This window comes from Triturus cristatus, chromosome 6, assembly GCF_964204655.1.
Source record: "Triturus cristatus chromosome 6, aTriCri1.1, whole genome shotgun sequence".
NCBI lineage: Eukaryota > Metazoa > Chordata > Amphibia > Caudata > Salamandridae > Triturus > Triturus cristatus.
The window spans coordinates 1,327,567,837-1,327,588,964 of record NC_140589.1 but is presented as its reverse complement, the minus strand read 5'-3'; the positions used below and the strand labels follow the sequence as shown (position 1 = coordinate 1,327,588,964).

At 47.1% G+C, this 21,128-nt stretch overlaps 1 protein-coding gene and 1 pseudogene across 2 annotated transcripts in view; both read right to left on the bottom strand.

Moving 5' to 3' along the window:
• ATL2 (atlastin GTPase 2) overlaps positions 1–21,128 on the bottom strand; it is a 653,233-nt gene that overhangs the window by 247,641 nt on the left and 384,464 nt on the right. For both annotated transcript variants that reach the window (XM_085612325.1, XM_085612324.1), the window contains exon 6: positions 20,664–20,720. In XM_085612325.1, coding sequence (XP_085468451.1) covers positions 20,664–20,720 — 57 coding nt within the window. The remainder of the gene's footprint in view (positions 1–20,663; positions 20,721–21,128) is intronic.
• LOC146821385 (uncharacterized) lies at positions 1,403–7,956 on the bottom strand (annotated as a pseudogene).

The following is a 21,128-nucleotide window of genomic DNA, read 5'->3' as shown; positions in this document are numbered from 1 at the left end:
CCTCCAGAAGTTTTGTAGATCCATACAATGCCAAGTCATTTGTATGTAAGTCGCTGGCGCGCAATTGCAGCATTGGCATCTGTTGATTTTACAGGAGACATCTTATATAGGCACTGAAGTGTAAGGTAGACTTGGTGCAGGTAATAAAACTAAGTTTAAATACAGCATTACTGACCAAATCCTGTGCTTATGTGCATGCTTCCAGCCACTCTGTCTGGGGTTTTTGCATTGCCCCTTCCCATTTATCTAAGGTTTTAGGGCGAGCAGAGGGGGTGGAGTCCTCTCCATGTGTGCTGTGTATGCGGGAGATCAGTCCTCTGCTTAATCCCTTATCAAGTATTATTATATGTGTCTGCGATTCTCCCGGTAGCTGCAGTCAGATCTCCTAAACCATAATGGATGGTCTAGAATATTGCAAACATTGTCCTGGGGTAGAGTTTGCCATGGTCTGGCATACACCTCCAACCAAAGTCTCATATTCATGGTCTCCTGAAACTGTCGGAAGGACTGCAGCCACCACAGTGAAAGCGTCTTAGCATATGGAGCATGCATTTAACAGCCACCTCCCAATGCCTCAGCTACCTGTTTAACCACAAGGGGACAGTCCCCTGGGACCCACAAACTCCCCCTAGCAGCTGCCGAAGCTTGGTTCCTTCCAGAACTCCAACCATAAGTCTTTTCCATATATCAGCTTACGAATTTTGAAAATAGACACATTTTTGTCTCAATTACATGCTTTTGTACTTTTGGTATACATAGAATATTTCAACCAAGCAAAAGCTTCTATTATAGTATGATGGGCTGCAACCAGGAGAGCTACTCACAGGTACCTGGAGAGCTACTGGTAGCTCACGAGCTACTCGTTGGAGACGCCTGGGCTAAGCCTTTATGGGTGTGTCCATAATGAATAAATAGCTGGTTGGATTTTCGAATTGTCTTTGGTTTATCTCGGTAGAATATCTCTTACTCAGATGTTATTGCTATTAGGAAGGCAGTTTTCCAAGACAAATTCTGCCGCACAGCTTTAGGAATAAGTTCATAATGAGGACCCATTAGTCTAAATAAGGAAATATCGAGTGTGTTCCCAAGATGGTGACGGTTTTTGTATTGGAATGAACACTTTCCTTAGACATTCCAGACGTTTTGACCACAGGAATCTTGAAGAAATACATCTGATTTAGTGTCTTGCTGTAGGGAGTTACAATTTTGACTGAGTCAAATGGAAACGGCATGGAAGAATAACATTCTCTTGACATGAAATTGGATCAGAACCATTGTTTTGTCACTATATGCAGAACCTCTGACGCTTCACTGCATAATATGTTCTTGCTGATAGGTGTTTTGTGCTTTTTATAATTTCTATTCAAGAAGGTAGCGATTTAAAATTACAATACGGTCTGACTTAAGCAGACATGCTGACAAATTCAGCAATTTTGTATTCAGACGCATATTTGCTCCTCAAGTCTGGTGACGAGATTTGGTTTGCATGGCAATCTAATGAGGTCAGACTGACAACTGAAGTGGGGACAGTCAGAACTATCAGAATCATTTTTGATTGAGTGGTGCACAATTTTAACATCACCACTGGAATGTGTGGAGCTGGTGGAAAAGCACACCGAGATCTTTGACCATCTTATTAAAAACACTTCCCCCACTGATCTGTCAGGCTTACATAGTGGAGCTTTCCTTATGTGTCCGCTGGCACTGTTTTTTTTAAATACCAGATTGTTTTCTTTGTTACAACTATTTTGTATGCAATTTGCAACAGTCTGATATTTGGGGACAACATATTACTAATGCTGTGGACCTCTCTACATGCAAATATTGTTCCTTTAATATGGACACATTATGCCACCAAATCCTAATAAACTTTTTTTTTTTTTTAAACGTCCAAACGGTCATGTTTCTGTGACCACTGGTATTAGAGGTATTAATGCAAAGATCTCATAAGGAAATAGGCATATAGGACAATCTAAATACACTTGCTTTACTGCAGAGGAGTGAGGACATCTGATAAGTAGTCGGTTTGTTGCTGTTCATCATTTGGTGACATTTGTCCTTAATGGATAACAGTCTCTGCTCCCTAGGATAAAGTTTCCTTTGTGTCCCTAGATAGGATAACTGCTGTACACGAGCTGCTATTGAATTTCTGTAAAGTTATCTGGAGGCCTAATGTTTGCACCAGGGAGATAGCCTTTTGAAAAAACGGTTTCAGTCTAAACCCAGCATCCTAAATTTTTCTTTGCATTTGTAGGGAAAACATAAATCGAATATTAGCATGCTCTCCGATTTGGTCCCTTTTCGCGAACCAAGACTATCTAGAGTACGCGTCCAGTCCTTTTTGCCAGGGAGGTACAAGCTCTATCGCCCATTTATTTTAGAAAACGGGCGTCTGCTTTTTTAGACTACAATTTGAATTTTTTGTGTTGATTTTGGGGGTGCAGGCCATGATTTGTCCATTAGATTTAACACTGATTCACTATGTACAAGATCCATTTGTCCAATGTTATGGGATTCCACTCTTAAGTTAGAAGATAACAACCCCTGGAGTGACAGTGCAAGCTGAAATTGGAGTCTTAATAGTGCAGACCTGGGTTTTGAGCACTTCCGTCATGGATACCTCTGGTCCTCTTGTTGCTGGTGCTGCTGCTGCTGGTATGGCCAGCGGCGCAATTGTACCGGATATCATTCTGTTTGTGCTTGTGCTTTAAGCATTACTTTTCCTCCAGTTCTATGGCTTTGATGGTCTACTTTGTTTTTCATCCTTATAATTTCTTCATGCCTGTGCTGGCCAAACCACGCTGTACCAAAGAATGGAAGATTTATAATGTTTTTGCTGCATGTCTGGTTTCAAGATGGCGAGTCAACCAAAGGCCCCATGGCTGTAGAATGTTGCTGCCAGCACTGCACCCATCCACAGCTGCACTTAAAGCTGGATTGCCAACCTCAAAACCTTCAAAGATCATTTCCTGAAAGTTCTGTTAACAGTGTTTTTAATAATCATCTATGAAAGCTCTCATCCCATTGCACACCACTCTGTGGTTTCGACCCAGTTGTGCTGCTACACTTGTGTTCTTTAGCGCAGTCGCCACAGTGTTGCACATCTTCCTGCCATTTATGCTGAACAATTTGCTCTTTCAGACAGAGCAATAGTCTCTGGGTTTGATCCATAACGTTTCCTTAAAGAAGGTACAATCACAGGGTTAGGGCCAGACTTAAGGATCATGTGTGGGATTTTTTAAATTTTTTTTTTATTTAAAGAGTGAAGTCTCTCATTGGATGATGTTGTAAAATGCGTTTTCAGGATTCCCCAGAATGCCTCAGAGAAAGGGTAGAAGAGGTTTTGTAGCTGCCCTTGGCGGGTGACGTTTCTTAAGGATGATACACACATGTCTGTGGAACTTCCATTAGATGGTGAAGTTTATTGGCTCTTCTGGCAAGAACCTCATGAAACGTAGTTATGTTTTCCTCTAGTTAAATACTGGTAAGAAAGCAACAGGAGAGCTCAGGGTGTAGGATGTGCAAGACTTGTGACTGGATAAAGATTGTGAACTGGTCCAAAAGGAAGGGAATATGCTACTTGCCAGTATGCATCTGTTCTTGGCATGTAGAGCTGCAGATATGTACACTTTTGCATAGATCGCCATCTGGTGTTGGGCCCGGATGTTTGCAGTTTCTTTTTCTTCTTGGACAGTCTTTGGAAGTCACGAGTTCGGTGACTCCTCCTTCGGTCCGTACTGCGCATGGGCTTCGGCTCCATCCTCAGATTGTTTTTCGCCAGCAGGGAAATGATGGAGCGTAGTGATAACAGTAAGAAACCCATGTGTGTTGTATCTAAATAAGATACAGGTAGCCGGGTGGGCGTGTACATATCTGCAGCTCTACATGCCAAGAACAGATGCATACTGGTAAGTAGCATATTCCGTTCGAGGCATATGAGCTGCAGATTGTACACTTTTGCATAGCAGTACCCAGCCCTAGCGGCGACCATCGGTATCCGTTGCAGCGGTTTGAAATAGTGTCTTTAGTACAGCCTGGGCAACACTAGCTTGTTGCTTGGAATGCAAGTCTACACAGTAATGTTTTGTGAAGGTGTGCGGAGTGGACCATGTGGCTGCCTTGCAGATGTCATCAAAGGGTATGTTCCCTAGAAAAGCCATAGAAGCCCCTAGCTTTCTTGTAGAGTGGGCTTTAGGTGGAACAGATAATGTTCTTTTTGCTTTGTGATAGCAAATGTGTATGCACTTAACAATCCACCTAGCTATCCCTGATTTAGAGATGGGGTTACCTTTATGCGGTGGAGAGAAGGAGAAAAACAATTGTTTGGTCTTCCTGAAAGGTTGCGTTCTTTGTATGTAGTACAACAAAGCCCTTTTAACATCAAGTGTATGTAGAGCCCTTTCCGCAACAGATTGAGGTTGCGAGAAAAAAACCGGTAATTCCACCGATTAAGATGGAAGGGGGAAATGACCTTGGGCAGAAATTTTGGGTTTGTACGAAGTATCACCTTGCTGTGATGTATCTGCAAAAAGGGTTCTTGTATAGTGAACGCTTGTATTTCACTAACCCTTCTAAGGTAAGTGATAGCAATGAGGAAAGCTGTTTTCCAGGTGAGGAACTATAGCTCACATTTATGCATTGGTTCGAAGGGCGGACCCATTAGCCGTGTAAGAACTACGTTTAGATTCCATACAGGGGAAGGTGGTGCCCTGGGTGGAATTACTCGTTTTAGGCCTTCCATAAAGGCTTTAATAGCGGGAACTCTGAACAGTGATAAATGCTGTCTGTTTTGTAGGTAAGCAGCAATTGCTGCGAGGTGTAGACGTATGGATGAATATGCCAGGTTACACCTTTGAAGATGGAGCAGATAGCATATGATATGCTGTATGGATGCATCTAAAGGGTTGATTGTATTGTTACGGCAAATCTCTTCCACTTTGCGGCATAGCATGCTCGAGTGGTAGGACGTCTGGCTTCCTTGATAATGTTCATGCAATCAGGGGGAAGGTTAAGGTATCCAAATTCTAAGATTTCAGGAGCCAGATCGCAAGGTTGAGCTGAGCTGGGTCCGGGTGCCTGATTTCTCCATGGTTCTGTGTTAGGAGGCATGGGGACAGGTGCAGTTTTTGATGTGGTACTACCGATAGCTGTAGCAGTGTGGTGTACCACGGCTGCCTGGCCCATGTTGGAGCTACCAGAATGAGTGTGAGGGAGTGCTGCTGTAGCTTCCTTACCACTAACGGAATTAGCGGGAGAGGTGGAAAGGCGTATGCAAATTTGCCTGACCAGTTCATCCATATCGCATTGCCTTTGGACAATGGGTGTGGGTATCTGGCGGCGAAGCTTGGGCATTTTTTGTTTTCGTGGGTGGCGAAGAAGTCTATCTGAGGATGCCCCCACTTGTGGAAGAATGGGCGAAGAACTTGTGGATGCAGTTCCCATTCGTGCATTTGCTGCGTTTGTCTGCTGAGCAGATCTGCCATGGTGTTTTGTATGCCTGGGACGTGCTGTGCCAGGAGAAAGATTTTCTGTGGAATTGCCCATCTCCATATGCTCTGTGCTAAGCGGGAGAGCTGGGGAGAGTGTCCCCCCCCTGTTTTTGAATATAATACATCGCAGTCATATTGTCTGTGCGAATGAGGACTGCTTTGGCTGAAATTTGTTTCTGAAAGGATTTCAGGGCTAGAAAGATCGCCAATAACTCCAGATGGTTGATGTGGAGTACTTTTTGCTGTGGCGTCCATAGACCTTGCACTGTGAGGTGTAGAAGGTGCGCTCCCCAGCCGGAGAGCGATGCGTCCGTCGTTAGAATCACCTGAGGAACCCGGTCCAGGAACAGCCGCCCTTTGGAAAGGTTTGTGGTGTTCCACCACTGCAGAGAGTGATGGGTGCGGCCGTCCACCAACACCAGATCCGTCAGCTGTCCCTGGGCCTGGTTCCACTGTCGTGCTAGGCACTCTTGGAGTGGACGCATGTGGAGTCTTGCATGGGGCACTATAAAGATGCAAGATGCCATCATCCCTATTAGCTTCATAAACACTCGTGCTGGGAGAAAGTGTTGAAGAGTGAATGTTTGGCGCAAGGCTTGTATGCTTGCGATTCTGGCTGAATTGGGATAGGCTATAGCCTTGGAGGTGGCTATAGTGGCCCCGAGATCTTGCTTTGTGTGAGATGGTATGAGGTGGGACTTTTGATGGTTCACCGTGAAGCCTAGCTGGTGGAGCAGTTGTATGGTGCTGTTTGTATGTTGCACACATTGGCTGTAGGATGCGGCTTTTATGAGCCAGTCGTCCAAGTAAGGGAAGACGTGGATGTGTTGCCTTCTGAGGTGAGCTGCTACTACTGCTAGGCATTTGGTAAACACCCGTGGTGCGGTTGTGACCCCTAAGGGGAGAACCTTGAATTGGTAATGCTGACCGTCCACCACAAACCTGAGGTACTTCCTGTGAGAAGGGTGTATTGGAATATGAAAGTATGCGTCTTTCAAGTCCAGTGTAGTGAGAAAGTCTCCCTGACACAGGAGAGGGAGAACTTGTTGGAGGGTGACCATATGGAAATGGTCCAAATGTATATATGCATTTAGAGGTCGGAGGTCTAGAATGGGCCGTAGGGTCTCGTCTCTCTTTGGGATTAGAAAATACAGAGAGTAGACCCCTAGATTTTGCTGATTGACGGGGACCTGCTCTATAGCTTGTTTTTGGAGGAGGGAGATCACCTCCTGTTTGAGCAGTATGGTGTGTTCTTGTGACATTGTACGGTGCCAGGGTGGAATATTGGGTGGGGTAGATGTTAGTTCGAGACAGTAACCTGACTGAACAATTTGTGACACCCATTTGTCCGATGTTATGGTCTCCCAGGTCTGAAGGAAATATTGTAGCCTGCCCCCGACTGGAGTGGAATGGTCTGGGGGAAGCGGGGGAAGTCATTGGGCGGGTGGTGTGGCAGAACGGGTGTTGTTGGTTTTGCCCCTGCCTTTATTATTGTTTCCCCTATAACCACCTCTCTGATAGCCCTTTGAGAAGGTATTCTGAGGAGGGGACTTGTAGGAAGTAGAGGCGTTATCGGCAGAGTAACCTCTGCCTGTGCCCCGAAAGGAGGAACGACGAAATGAGCGTCTAGGGGTATGGGATTGTAATGCCCCGATAGACTTTGCCGTATCCGTGTCCTTTTTCATTTTCTCCAATGCTTCGTCCACCTTTGGACCAAATAGGTGTTGTTGGTCAAAGGGGTGATTTAATATAGATGCCTGGACTTCTGGCTTAAACCCTGAGATTCTGAGCCAGGCATGACGACGAAGCAAAACCCTGGTGTTTATCGCTCTCGAAGCTGTGTCTGCTGCGTCGAGGGCACATTTAATTGAGGTATTGGTGATGAGCTTTCCCTCCTGTATTAGCTCCTGAGCCCTGTGTTTATGTTTGTCTGGGAGGTGTTGTACGAGAGCCTCCAGTTCATCGTAATGTGCTCTATCATAACGTGCAAGCAGAGCTTGTGTGTTGGCAATGCGCCACATATTTGCGGCCTGCGAGGCAGTGCGTTTACCAGACGCATCTAAGAGCTTTGACTCCTTATCTGGTGGGGAGCCTCCCCTGAGGATTGAGAGTTAGACCGCTTTCTAGCTGTGGATACCACCAAAGAATCCAAGGGAGCAGGTCCTTTAATATATGCAGGATCTGTGGGGGCTGCTTTATATTTTTTCTCTATCCTGGGGTTTAGTACCCTAGCTCTGACTGGGTCCTTGAACACCTCTGCAGCATGTTTGGTTACCCCTTTCAGCATGGGCAATATTGCTGAGGCCTTATCTTGTATATCAAAGGTGTCCAGTAGGAAATCGTCCTCAACTGGCTCGCTATGTAATTCTACCCCATGGTAGTGTGCCGCCCGCTGTATTAAGTGGTGGAACCCCAGGGAGTCCTCTGGAGGAGACGGCCTGGATGGATAAATGTCATCCTGAGGCATATCTGGCACATCGGGGTTGTGATAATACTCCCATGGGTCTGGTGTCCCTGGAGGTGTGGGGTCTATTGGGGCGTCTGCCGGGTCATAATCTGGATCTCCATAATCAGGGTCTGGAGATGGGGTCGGAGAGCGGTGAGGCAAAGGTGGTGGAGATATGGGAGGTGGAGGAGGTGGAGAAAGTGGAGGAGGTGGAGGAGGTGGTGGAGAGGGTACTCTGAAGGGGGATGTGGCAGAGTCCTTCCGTTTTGGCGGTGGAGGAGGATCTGGCTTGTGTAAATGTCTTTTTGGAAGACAAAGTTAAATGACCAGTCTTTGGATCCTTTGTTAAAGTGTTTTGATAAGGATCATGCGTAAATAGTTCTTGTGGCACCGAATCATCTGTCGGTGCCGATGTTTTCGGAGCCGAGGACTTCGATGGTTTCTCCATGCCATGCTTTTTCGGGGTCTCCGATTTCTTCGGTGCCGAGGTGGTCTTCGGCGCCGGAGCGTCGGTGCAGAGGGACTTATGCTTATGCTTTATCGGCACCGAGAGTGCAGGTTTCGAGCCCGATGACTTCGGAGCCGAACTGGGCATGGTTTTCTTCGGTGCCGAACGGTGTTTGTCAGCACCAGGAGTAGGCTGGCTCGAGCCCGAGCCGCCGGGAGACTTATGATGCTTCGACACCGGGCCCGAAGGTGGGGTGATAGAAGCTGTATGTTTGGTTTTCCCTAGGCCCGGAGGCGAAGGTGTAACCTGAGTCTCTTTCGGTGTGGGTAGGGGAGTTGGAGGGGGTAAGGTACTCACGACCCTCTGCGCCGGTGTTATCTCCTCCAGATCAGAGTCGTCGGCCTCGGAAGCGCTGACTAGTTCTTCCTCCTGCTCTGTGTGCTGCTGCCCCGAAGCTCCGGTGTCGTCTCCGAAGATGTCGGGTGGAGCCGAAGTCGATGAGTGCGCCATGGTGCGTCGAGCTCTTCGATCCCGGATGGTCTTTTTCGATCGAAAAGACTTGCAGGCGGGGCAGTCTCGAGCCTCGTGTTCTGGAGAGAGGCAGAGGTTACACACCTGATGGAGGTCAGTGTGGGGAAATTTAGACCCACATTTTGGGCACTTTTTGAAGGGAGTCCTTTCCATCAGCCGAGACCGGAGTCGTGGGAGGCCCGTAGGCCGGTGCCGATGTCTGGGATCGAAAAGTGCCGCCGAGAGAGATGAAGAAGAGGATTTCTCTTAAGAATCTCGATGGACGAGGATTTTCCGTCGAAGGTCGAACTGGAAAGGTTCGAAGCCGGAGCACGAAGTATCACATCCGAGCCCGATGGCGGAAAAAAACAATCTGAGGATGGAGCCGAAGCCCATGCGCAGTACGGACCGAAGGAGGAGTCACCGAACTCGTGACTTCCAAAGACTGTCCAAGAAGAAAAACAAACTGCAAACATCCGGGCCCAACACCAGATGGCGATCTATGCAAAAGTGTACAATCTGCAGCTCATATGCCTCGAACATTATTTTCTATGGCTTATCTCGAGTACAAGGGATCCTAGTTAATTAAGCTGGTGTTTCCTGTTATGTTGAGATGTAGGCATCACAGGAGGTACAGATTTCCCAATGGTGACACGTTCTGGTCTCGAGACCACTCTTGGTATTGGAAGAGACACCAGTAACTCGTGCTGGAAGAGTGCACGGTTGAGGTGGGAAGGCAGATGAATTCAAACAATTTGAATCTGTAATGAATTGTCAGGTGGTATTACAAAGCGCTGAGCACCTGGTAAATGTGGTATCTCTGTCAGAGACTCTCTCCTTTTGGGTATCAGTGCTTATGGAGACGCTGAAAATCTTGAAGTTGATTTTGCCATCATAGATATAGATGGGGAGTCTAACCTTGGTGAGTGGGCTGTTGATGTTGAGTGAACTGACTGGAATAACAGCGTGGGTGACACTGAGAAAGTCATGGCTGGTCTTGATGTTGAGGGAGATGTTTTAGACGTCAATCAGGGTGGAGTCTGCCTCAGCAGTGATTGCTTCTGATTTGATACTTAACTAGACAGTGAAAGAGTCGCTGATGACTGATGGTCTTTCAATCTTAAGGAAATGAGACTCTGGAGTGTCTTGCCTCTAGGTCCTGCGATATCACGTTGCTGGCGATGATCCTTTTTCAAATGGTGAGCATGTCGGAGCCGAGGCCCTACACGCCAACATCTTCGGCGGCTATTGGAAGTGCCATCAAGAGCGGTGAAAAGAACTTCATTTCCTGTAATCTTTCTTCCTCATTTCCTCAAATCTTGCTCTGGGGAATTCTTTTCGAGGTGCAGGCATCAAGCTAGCTGGCCAAGTGACTTCAGCCCACTTCTTCCTATTCTCTTTTGCTATCATGTCTAAAAGCTTTCCACGAGTCTGAGGCCTTCTCTCCCTTTTAACGTGCTGTTGGACAAATAGTGACTGTATGCACATTCTTTGGCGGAATATATGATGATAAAGATCCATAAGCTGCTTTCTCCTGTCACAGAAGTACACTTAACAATAGTGAAACTTTTGGACAGCAAAATAGTTGGAGAACTGCAGAAACAGATACACTTGGATGCGATTAAAACTGCAAAAAAGTGATTTCTAACAGATGTCTCTATAAGTAGGTGTGAAAACATCCAGGTGTTTTGGGATTATTGTCTCACTAGATGGGTGAAAAAAAGTAGTAACTTGGGGAAGCATCAAGGTATCAGCAGATAGTGGAAGCCTCTGCAACCTTAAAGGGAAAGCAAATTAATTTCACCCCATCACAATATTTGCTCATTAGGCTGCACTTTTCTCTCAATGCTAGACAGGTGTTCATTTTGTCTTTACATTTTCAGACTATTTCACATGCTGGAACGTAGTTTTGAGATCGTTAGTACACGTCTCAATTTTAGAAACATCTTGCATTGGATAGACTTTTGAAGGGTCTTGCTCATCATATGTACACTGGCAGCCAAAGTATATCATTCTATGAACAGATATTGAATATGAAGAGTTCTGGGGGTCACACATGCAGCAGTAATTATTCTAATGTTAATGAATATCAACGAAGATCCTACAATGCAGTAACATAATCTATGGTTTAACTGAATAGTCTAAGTAAGTGGTATCATTATCAATCATATCTGCAGTAAATACTACAATTTGCGCAAGTTAAAAGTATAAGCATGCCAATATGATGATCGGTGTGTTTGGGTGGGGTACATTCTACATTAGAACAAAGCACGCAACGCATAGTTAAAGAGCACTAGGCGTCTAACACACTATAAATGCATTTAGCTTGGTCTCAAATGCACATGATCTCCTGTGTGTATCTAATATGAAAGACTGGGAGCAGGGGACTAATTTTGTTTTTATTAAGGCACCATTTATTTGAAGCACCAAACGCAGTTCTGTTCCTACATATCACATTTTGCATACCGATATTTATCGAATAGGGATGCCTCTGTCACCAGTAGAGGCCTGCCTTCAGTCTAGAATGGTAGCCTGTAGAAGTACTGAAAGGATAAGTTACTTACATGTAATCCTAGTTCTCTTCCAGGGGTATCCTCATCAAAGTCATAAGCACTGAATATTCCCGCCCATGTGCGGGGACCCCGGAAATAATAAAATTATATATGAAAAACATATATATACAGCTCTGTATATGTATAAACATTTTTTCCAAGCAAATGCAGCCCCCATAGAAGGATAGACAATGTAGACACAAATATCCAATAATCCACCATAGGTGTAACAATACACCTAAATCTCTCTCTTTTTTTTTTTTAATGAGGTAAAAACTCATGATAAAGAAAAGAGAACACTGTGCAAAACACAGATCCACAAAACATTGTTAGCCTGCAGGCTGCATTGCAATACAATACCATAGAGACTGAAAAGCCTTGTACAGGTAAAAACTGGCACCGTGCCTTTAAGGCAGCCCTGACTCAAATATCCCATCATGCCTCAGGGGTGACAGTTGGGTTGTTCTTTGCGGGACCGTAGTCCTAAACACAAAGATATACTTCTTCCATGTTTAATAATACAGTCCTCTCATTTGCCTGGGGAGGCGGGTGTGTTGCTTATGACTTTGTGAGGATACCCCTGGAAGAGAACTAGGATTACAGGTAAGTAATTTATCCTTCTCTTCCAGGGGATCATCATCAATAGTCATAAGCACTGAATAGAATAGCAAGCCCACCTTCCACCTGCAGGCAAATGAGAACTGCACTATACATGGAGTAAAACCATTGAAAACAAAAAATCAGTTATTGAACAGATTCCTCAAGGAGGCTTGTCCTACTTGAGTGTCTGCTTTGGTGTCCGAGTCCAGACAATAATGCCTTGTAAATGTATGGACAGATCTCCAAGTGGCTGCTTTGCAGATCTCGGAGAGTGGGACATTGAGAAAAGCAGCAGTAGCCGCTTTCCCTCTTGTGGAATGCGCTTTAGGTAGAGCGACCAATGGCTTCTGAGCCAGTTGGTAAGCCAATTTAATGCCTGACACAATCCACCTAGCAATGGAACGTTTAGATGCAGCAAAACCTGTGCGGACAGCACCATAGTTTACAAACAATTGGTCAGATTTCCTGACAGCCTTAGTCCTATCTAGGTAGAATTTTAGAACCCGCTTAACATCTAAAGAGTGCAACGCCCTCTCAGCTGGCGAGGAGGGGTTGGGAAAAAAGGTAGGTAAAGAGATAGTCTGATTAACATGAAAATCTGACACCACCTTTGGTAAAAAAGATGGAGTTCTCATCACTACCCTATTAAGGTGAAAAATCGTGTAGGGTTCTTTAGCACAGAGGGCCTGTATTTCACTCACCCTACGTGCTGAAGTGATGGCTATTAAAAACGCTGTTTTCCACGTAAGGTGCTGTAAAGTAGCTTTATGTATGGCCTCGAAAGGTGAACTCAAGCTTTGAAAAGGACCAAGTTCAGCTCCCAAGAAGGCGAGGGAGGCCTTACTGGGGTGTAAACCTTTTTGAGCCCCTGCAAAAAATCCTTCACCACCTGCAGCTTAAAGAATGACTGCTGCGATGGAGAGCGCCTATATGCTGTAATGGCCGCTAGGTGAACTTTGATGGAGGAAAATTTCAACCCGACCCTGGCTAAGTGAAAAAGATAAGGCAAAATCACTTCCTCTTGACATTTTGTAGGGTTGTACTGATGTTGAATACACCATACATGAAACCTCTTCCACTTACAGAAATAAGAGTGTCTTGTAGAAGGCCTCCTAGCTTCCTTCAGTATGGTCATACACTCCTGGGAAAGGTTTAAATGGCCATACTGGAGGACTTCAGGAGCCATGCTGTTAAGCTCAGCGAGGGAAGACTGAGATGGTAAATCTTCCCCTGCATCTTGGTTAACAAGTCCGGTCTGCACGGCAGACGCTTGTGAGGTCGGATCGACATGTGGAGGAGATCCATGTACCACCACTGCCTCGGCCAGTCCGGTGCTATGAGGATCATCTTGGTAGACGAGTGTTGCAGTTTGGTCACTACTTTGGGGATTAGTGGGAGAAGCGGAAAAGCGTACACAAATGTCATTGACCAAACCGATCAAAAGGGCATTCCCTATGGATCCTGGCTGATGGTATCTTGAGGCGAAGCCTCGGCATTTCGCGTTGTTTTCGTCCGCGAAGAGATCTATTTGCAGACGTCCCCACTCCCCGAAGAGGTCGTCTAGCACCTCGTCGTTGAGTACCCAGTCCTCTGGATCTTGAAAATGACGACTGAGTAAGTCCGCTTTGACGTTGAGCTCTCCTGGCAGGTGTACCGCCTTTATCGAAATGTTCCTAGCTAGGATCCAGTGCCACAGGGACTGAGCCTCCAGCGAGAGCGTCCTGGATCGAGTACCCCCCTATTTGTTCAGGTAGTACATCGTGGTGGTATTGTCCGTTTGTACTAGAATGGGACTCGTCCCGATTGCGGGTAGGAACGCTTTGAGGGCTAGGTGGACTGCCCTGAGCTCCAGCATGTTGATGTGGTACAACTGTTCGCTGCTGGACCACAGCCCCTGGGTCTGCAGGGATCCCAAATGAGCACCCCAACCCTGCAGGGATGCGTCGGTGATCAACGTCTGAGATGGGGGTTCTTGATGAAAAGGAACTCCCACTTGTAGATTGAGTGGCTTCAACCACCACTTGATTGACTGCCTGGCTGCTGAGGAAAGACAGACTGCTTCCTTCCACAGTGAATTCCTTTGGTCCCATTTGTCCTCCAGATCTTGTTGGAGGACGCATCCTCAATCTGGCATTGGGTACTAGGAATATGCAAGATGCCATGGCCCCTAGCAGAGACGAGATCTGTCGTGCTGTAGACAGATTGTTGGTTATAATCTGCTTGCCTTTGTGGATAAGGGATAACAGTCTCTCCTCCGAAGGAAACACTTTTCCTACTGCGGAGTCTATAGTTGCACCCAGGTAGTGTATTTTTTGTGTTTGTGTGAGGGTGGATTTCTTGAAGTTCACCCTGAGTCCCAATCTGTGACACAAATTCAGGCAGCGTGCCAGCTGTGATACCATATATAATCCCTTGAATACCAAATGAAAGGACACCACAACAGATATATATATAAAATAAAGTGTATTTATTCTAAGCAAACCCTCAGCACTCTTTATGAGTTTAGAGGTAAGTACAACACAGTCTTATTAATGCATACAGTAAGTCACACAGGTAAGTAATACAGTTAGGCCCTAGGGGCCACGCAAACCATATACTAAATAAGTGGTATAAGAACCACTGTCACGGAAATAGAATAGGCCTAGGCCTAGGGAATCGCTGGGGCTACACTATACTAGCGTTAGTTAGGAAGTGGGAGGCCCACGGGATTCGTGTGCAGAGTGGAAACACTCACGCGTAATGCGTAAAAGTCAATAGCAATGTTACAGTTTAGAAATAGATAGATTTAGGACACTTCCGGAGTAGCTAGGAAGTTGAGACTTGAAAACTAGACACTAGGATAGTCACTATCCTGATGAGCACCGGAGTACCCAAGTTACCTAGCCCACAGGCTGCGGGTGCATAGGGGTGAAGATGCGTCGTTTTCGTCGTCGACTCCTATGGATGCCTGAAGAAAGATGCTGACAGGCAGTCAGGGGAGAGTGTCCGGTGGATCCCAAGGCTGGGATCAAGAAGAGAAGAAACCTGCAAGCAGAGGGGACAGAGTCAACGTCACTAGCCAGTGACCACGTGGAACCAGGAAGGAACCAGGCGATGTCGTGAAGAGTTGCAGGTGAAGGTGAAGCTTGTCGCTGCAGCCAGGAGGACCAGGAAGCGTCGAGGACGACCAGGACCAGGAGGCGAGCTGTCCCACGAAGGCTCTTGCTGTCGGCGGCGTCGAAGTTGGACTAGGACTCACCAAGCCTTGGCAAGCGGAACCCACGAAGAACAAGGGACTTGCTTCTGGTGCAGACCAGGAAGGTCTGGGGTGCTTCTTCTTTGCAGAGAAGCGGGAGCCAGTCTGGAGGAGCCAAACCAGCGCAGAAGATTTCAGGGAGCGTCGTCACAGAGGCCACTAGCCAGCGGGCAAGCAACCGGACAGACGCGGCAAGCAGGAAAATGCTGACGGGCTCCACGCAGGACTCGTGGAGTGTGGGGGGCTGGTCTTCGGTGCAGATGGTGCTTGGGGTTGGGGCTTCTCAATCCCCGGTGCACAACTTCGAGGGTACCTCAGAAGCTGCGCTGTAAGTTACTAGCCACTTTTCCCAGGTAGCCGGTCCCACGTCGCTCGTCGCCTCCACGGATCTCAGCTCTGCTGCAGATGTGGATGAGGGTCGGAGAAGTCTGGAAATCAAGGCTCTGGTCGGGCTCTGCAGTCGGTTCCTCGTCGAACGTTTCACAAAGCAAAGGGTAGTCTCTTGATGGTGCCTGTTTGCACAGGGTAGCCACTCCTTGGCTACAAGGGAGATTCTTCAGTCTTCTTCTTTCGTCGAATGTCGAAGGTCCAGAGTTTCTGTTCAGTTTTGCAGGTTCAGGATAATCTAAAGTCTTGAGGCCCAACTCCCACTCTTATACTAATCTGGGGGGCTGGGATACCTGCTAGGTCACGCCTTATGGGTGGGACCTGGGAGGGGGTGGTTACACCCACTTCCCTTTGTCCAGTTTCGCGCCAGAGCTGGGGCTGGAGTGCCCCAGCGCCGGTTTGAACTGGACTATGCAAGGAACACCTTGTGTGCCCCAGGCATGTCTCATTCCTTTCAGCCCACCCTGCCCCAATACACTAAAGGCTGTCTGGTGAGGTGCTAGCACCTCCCCAAGCAGGAAACCTATTGTCCAGGCCTCCCTGGCTGGGATCACTCCCAGCTGCAGGAGGTCAGACTTGTGTCGTGGCAGCAGCATCCATTTTGTGATGCTGAGGCTTTGGTCAGAGGCTAACAGTTGAAGTATGATTTTAACATGTCTTTCCCTCTAGAAGGGGGGAATAATATTCTCATGTCCAGAAATGGCATGGGGGTATTATTCCCGAGTGTTAGACACCTTACACGACATGTTTTGATAAAGCCAAACCATAGTTACCATAACCGTCTAAGATTATAAGGTACTTTAAGAGTATATGGTAGGCCATATCATAGAACAGCTATAAGGACATGGTTCCGAAAGCTGCAGACAGGCTCAGCTCATGCTAGAGCACCATCTCACATGTTACCAAGCACTCTGCCTCCAGGATTGTCAAGGCCTGCCATAGGAGTGACTGATAGGTACACATGTGTCTATATGTAAGTTAGGTATAGGAATACTACACCTAAGCAAGGGGTGATTACACGACCTTGCCCCAGCTGAGTGATCAGCCAGTTGTGTCAAAATGGAAGGCCAGGCCAGGGGTGGCACAATACATGCTGCAGCCCCTGGTAGGCCTAGGGTACACCTATGCCCTGGGTACCTAGGGTACACTGTACAGGGGCCAATAAGGTGATCCTATCCAAATGGGTTATGCACCTAAAGTACATAGTAGTAATTTAGAGAGAGAACAGCAGGGCTGTGGGTCTGATTAGCAGGCCCACAGCCACATCTAAGTCGAAAACCAGTAAAGCAAAAGCAAAAAGTGGGGGTGAACATAGAAAGCAGACCCTACTCTCCTACAATGATTGTACAGGGTGGATCGAGGGAGGGGGACTCCGGAAACGAAGCGAGTATCCAGGTCGCAGTATATTTAGAACCCACTTGTCTTTTGTGATGGATTGCCACTCTCGAAGATGGTTTGCAATACTTCCTCCCACCGGAGCGGTGGACGGCATTGGAGGAAGCGGTCTCATTGCTTTCCTTGAGCCTTGTTTCCACTGCTGAACTGGCGGTTATTTCCACGTCCCCTAGATGATCTGCGGGACTGAAATGGTTGCTTCTTCTGCCCTGGTTGGTCTTGATTTTTCTGCCAGTGAGGGGTTTGAACCCTCTGTTGGTAGCTACGCCTGTCAGTTCCCCTACGACGACTGAATTCTTTTAGTTTCTCTAGCCCCATGGCTTTCATGGTCTCGAGTTCTCACTTCATGCGAGCCATTTCGTCATCCGCATGAGAACCGAAAAGCGAACTACCAGAGAAAGGCAGATTCAAAATTCTTGCCTGTGCTTCAGGTTTCAGAGCCGTCAGCCTTAGCCAAGAGGATCTTCTGGCAGAAATCCCATGAGCATACGAGTGGGCTGCCAACGTTGCTCCATCCGCTGCTGCGCTTATCACCTGGTTTGAAACTAGGCTGCCCTCGTGCAAGATCTCTTCAAAGTCCTTTCTGTCTTCGGAAGGTACTTTTTCTACAAATCTCTGAAGGGAGTCCCACAGTGATCTGTCGTAGCGCCCCAGATGCGCTGAGGCACTGGCCACTTTCAGACTGGAGGCCACCGAGCCACATACTCTTCTCCCCAAAGAGTCTTGTGATTTACTTTCCTTATCCGGCGGCACTGTGGATGACAAATCCACTGAATGAGTTTTTCTGGCAGCAGCAGTGATTACAGAATCCGGTGGAGAGTCCGCCTTGAGAAATAGAGGATCCTCAGGGGCCGGACGATATTTAAGAATCCGCGCCGGCGCAGATTTGATAGTCGCTGGTGTGAGGAAGATGTCCATTACCGGTTTAAGCAACCCAGGGACTAAAGGCAACAGAGGACGAGACACCGCTCGCTCATGAAGGGTCTCAAAGATGACAGAGGAGGTGGTTTCTTGAACAGGCATGGGAATGTTCAATTTTGTCGCTCCTCTGCACAACACATCTTGGAAGGTGCTGATGTCATCCACTGGTGATACTCTAGATGGTGGTGTATCTGAGAGTGTGGGTGAGTAATCCCTTCTGGACGAACGGCTTGACGAAGAGGATGAGGGGGACCTACGCCGTCTTCTCCCCGATCTGATTGACTCTTCTCCGAGAGGTGGACCTGGATCGCCTTCTGGGCAAACGTGAGCTCCGTTGGAATTCTCTTACTCAAGAATGGGATCTTGCTGGTCGTGACGGTTGATCCAGAGCCCTCAATCTTGTTAAGGAAGCATTAACTGCCTGAATCATCGAAGTGTCCTGAGGCATTTCCCTGATGGGGCTCTGAGTCAGAGCATGGTCCTCCTCTTGAGAAGTATGTTCCACTGGAGGAGCTGGAGAGAAACCAAACACCTCCGGCGATCCGGATCTTTATCTCGAGCCTTCAGAGGCTGAAGGTGAAATTGAAATAGGACGAGATGAATCGTGCTCCGATGTGGTATATACCAATCTATGTGGAGATTTGCGTCTTGATACTGGCTTGAAAGTCAAATGAATGTGTGACGTTTCCTGGTATCCCACCGCGGAGGACCGTCTCGACGGTGATAGGCCTATCACCGGAGATCTGGACCTCGACGCCGAGCGGATAACCGGCGATGTGTCCTGCCTCGACGTCGAGAGCCTTGTCGTCGACGGAGGACTTGTCCTGGCCGGAGGCCTAGAACCCAACGGGGAATCTCGTCTCGACGACACTATCCTCTCCGAAGTTTTGGAGACCTTTGACGACGGAGGCACCCGCCTCGACGTCGACTCAGACGGAGGCACCCGCCTCGACGTCTACTCCGACGGAGGCAACCGCCTCGACGTCGACTCCAACGGAGGCACCCGCCTCGACGTCGACTCCAACGGAGGCACCCGCCTCGACGTCGACTCCAACGGAGGCACCCGCCTCGACGTCGACTCCAACGGAGGCACCCGCCTCGACGTCGACTCCAACGGAGGCACCCGCCTCGACGTCGACTCCAACGGAGGCACCCGCCTCGACGTCGACTCCAACGGAGGCACCCGCCTCGACGTCGACTCCAACGGAGGCACCCGCCTCGACGTCGACTCCAACGGAGGCACCCGCCTCGACGTCGACTCCAACGGAGGCACCCGCCTTGACGTCGAGTGTTCCGACGATGATCCTTGTCTCGACGTCGTTAGTACTTTCGACGACGATCGCCTTTCTCTTGACGGCGAATCAGGTCTCAACGTCGAAGATCTTCCCTGATCTTTTGACAATCTTTGCCTCGACGTCAATGTAGATTTCGACGTCGAACGCCTGCGCTCTTCATGCGACGTCGACTTTTCTCTTGGTGTTGATTTCGACGTTGAGCGAGGTCTATCCCTTGACGTCGAACGATGTCTTCTTGACCTCGATCGGTGATGACTCTCCTTCGACGCCGATGGATGTTTTCTTGACGTCGAAGTTGCCGACTACGAACAAATGCGCTTCGCCGCCGGATCGAGTGTCGACGTGGACTTTCTTTTGGAAGCATGACTCTCCCTGGACTCCTCACCTCTCAGCGACGATCCTGCCGCTGGAGTCTTCGACGCCAAGCCCGATGCCGATGGAGAACAAACAGGGACCAGCTGCTTCGACGTCGACCGCTCCGAAAGGCCATAAAGCCTAATTCTCTCTCGCTCCTTCAAAGTCCTCTTTGAAAGGTCCTTGCAGTGACGACAGGATGCAGGAGTGTGAGAATCCGGTAGACAGACGATACACACATCGTGTGTGTCTGAAGAGGCCTTTTTGCCACAGGATGGACAAGGCATGAACAAAGAAGGCATTTTTCTGACAGAAAAAAATGTTAAATCTAGTCAGAAAACACAGGAAATACGCTTCCCCAACAGAATTTAACAAGAGGAAGCCAAAAAAATTACAATAAAAGTAACAATTCTTGACTGGAAAGTCAAAAATGAAGAGAGCTGAATTCGAGGGTCCTGACTGAAGGAGCCGGAAAGAACTGACCCAACTGTCACCCCTGAGGCATGATGGGATATTGGAGTCAGGGCTGCCTTAAAGGTACGGTGCCAGTTTTTACCTGTACAAGGCTTTTCAGTCTCTATGGTATTGTATTGCAATGCAGGCTAACAATGTTTTGTGGATCTGTGTTTTGCTCAGTGTTCTCTTTTCTTGATCATGAGTTTTTACCTCATTAAAAAAATTAAAAAAAAGATTTAGGTGTATTAATATACCTATGGTGGATTATTGGATATTTGTGTCTACATTGTCTAGCCTTCTATGGGGTCTGCATTTGCTTGGAAAAAATAATATATGTTTATACATATACAGAGCTGTATATATATGTTTTTCATATATAATTTTATTATTTCCGGGGTCCCCGCACATGGGCGGGAATATTCAGTGCTTATGACTATTGATGAGGATTCCCTGGAAGAGAATCAAAGCACCAATAAATTAAGAACAGAAATCCACACTAGTAAGACTTGTCAGCATACACAAAGTTCAGCATCAAACAGCACACAAAGTCAACATACAAGCAATATTCATCTCACCTGAAATGGCTTTTGGTAAATTTCTTCCATGGCAAGTCGTCCATACTCTGTGAACAACTATTAAGGGAAAAATATTAGAAACTAGTACAACACATTAAAAGACTGTGCAAAATAAGCAATTACACTGGAAAGTTTCAAACAAAGAATTTTATTAATTTTCTAGAAAAAGGACTTCACACCAGCTGTCAATGAGCAACTACATTTTGCATCCTATGGTACACCTCGCCCATTTATGTCACTTGTGTTTAATAGTTCACACAACTACAAAGTTAATAAAATTGGTAGAATGTATCATTATGGCATAGACCATTTTTAACCTACATAATTCAATTCACTTTATTTTGGTTACAAATGTGTCCCTAAAAGCACATAAACATAGCAATCGATCACTTAAAAAAAAAATAAAGAGTAATTCAAAATCCAACTGAGACAAAAACCAGCAGCAAGTAATTCCCTCCAAATACA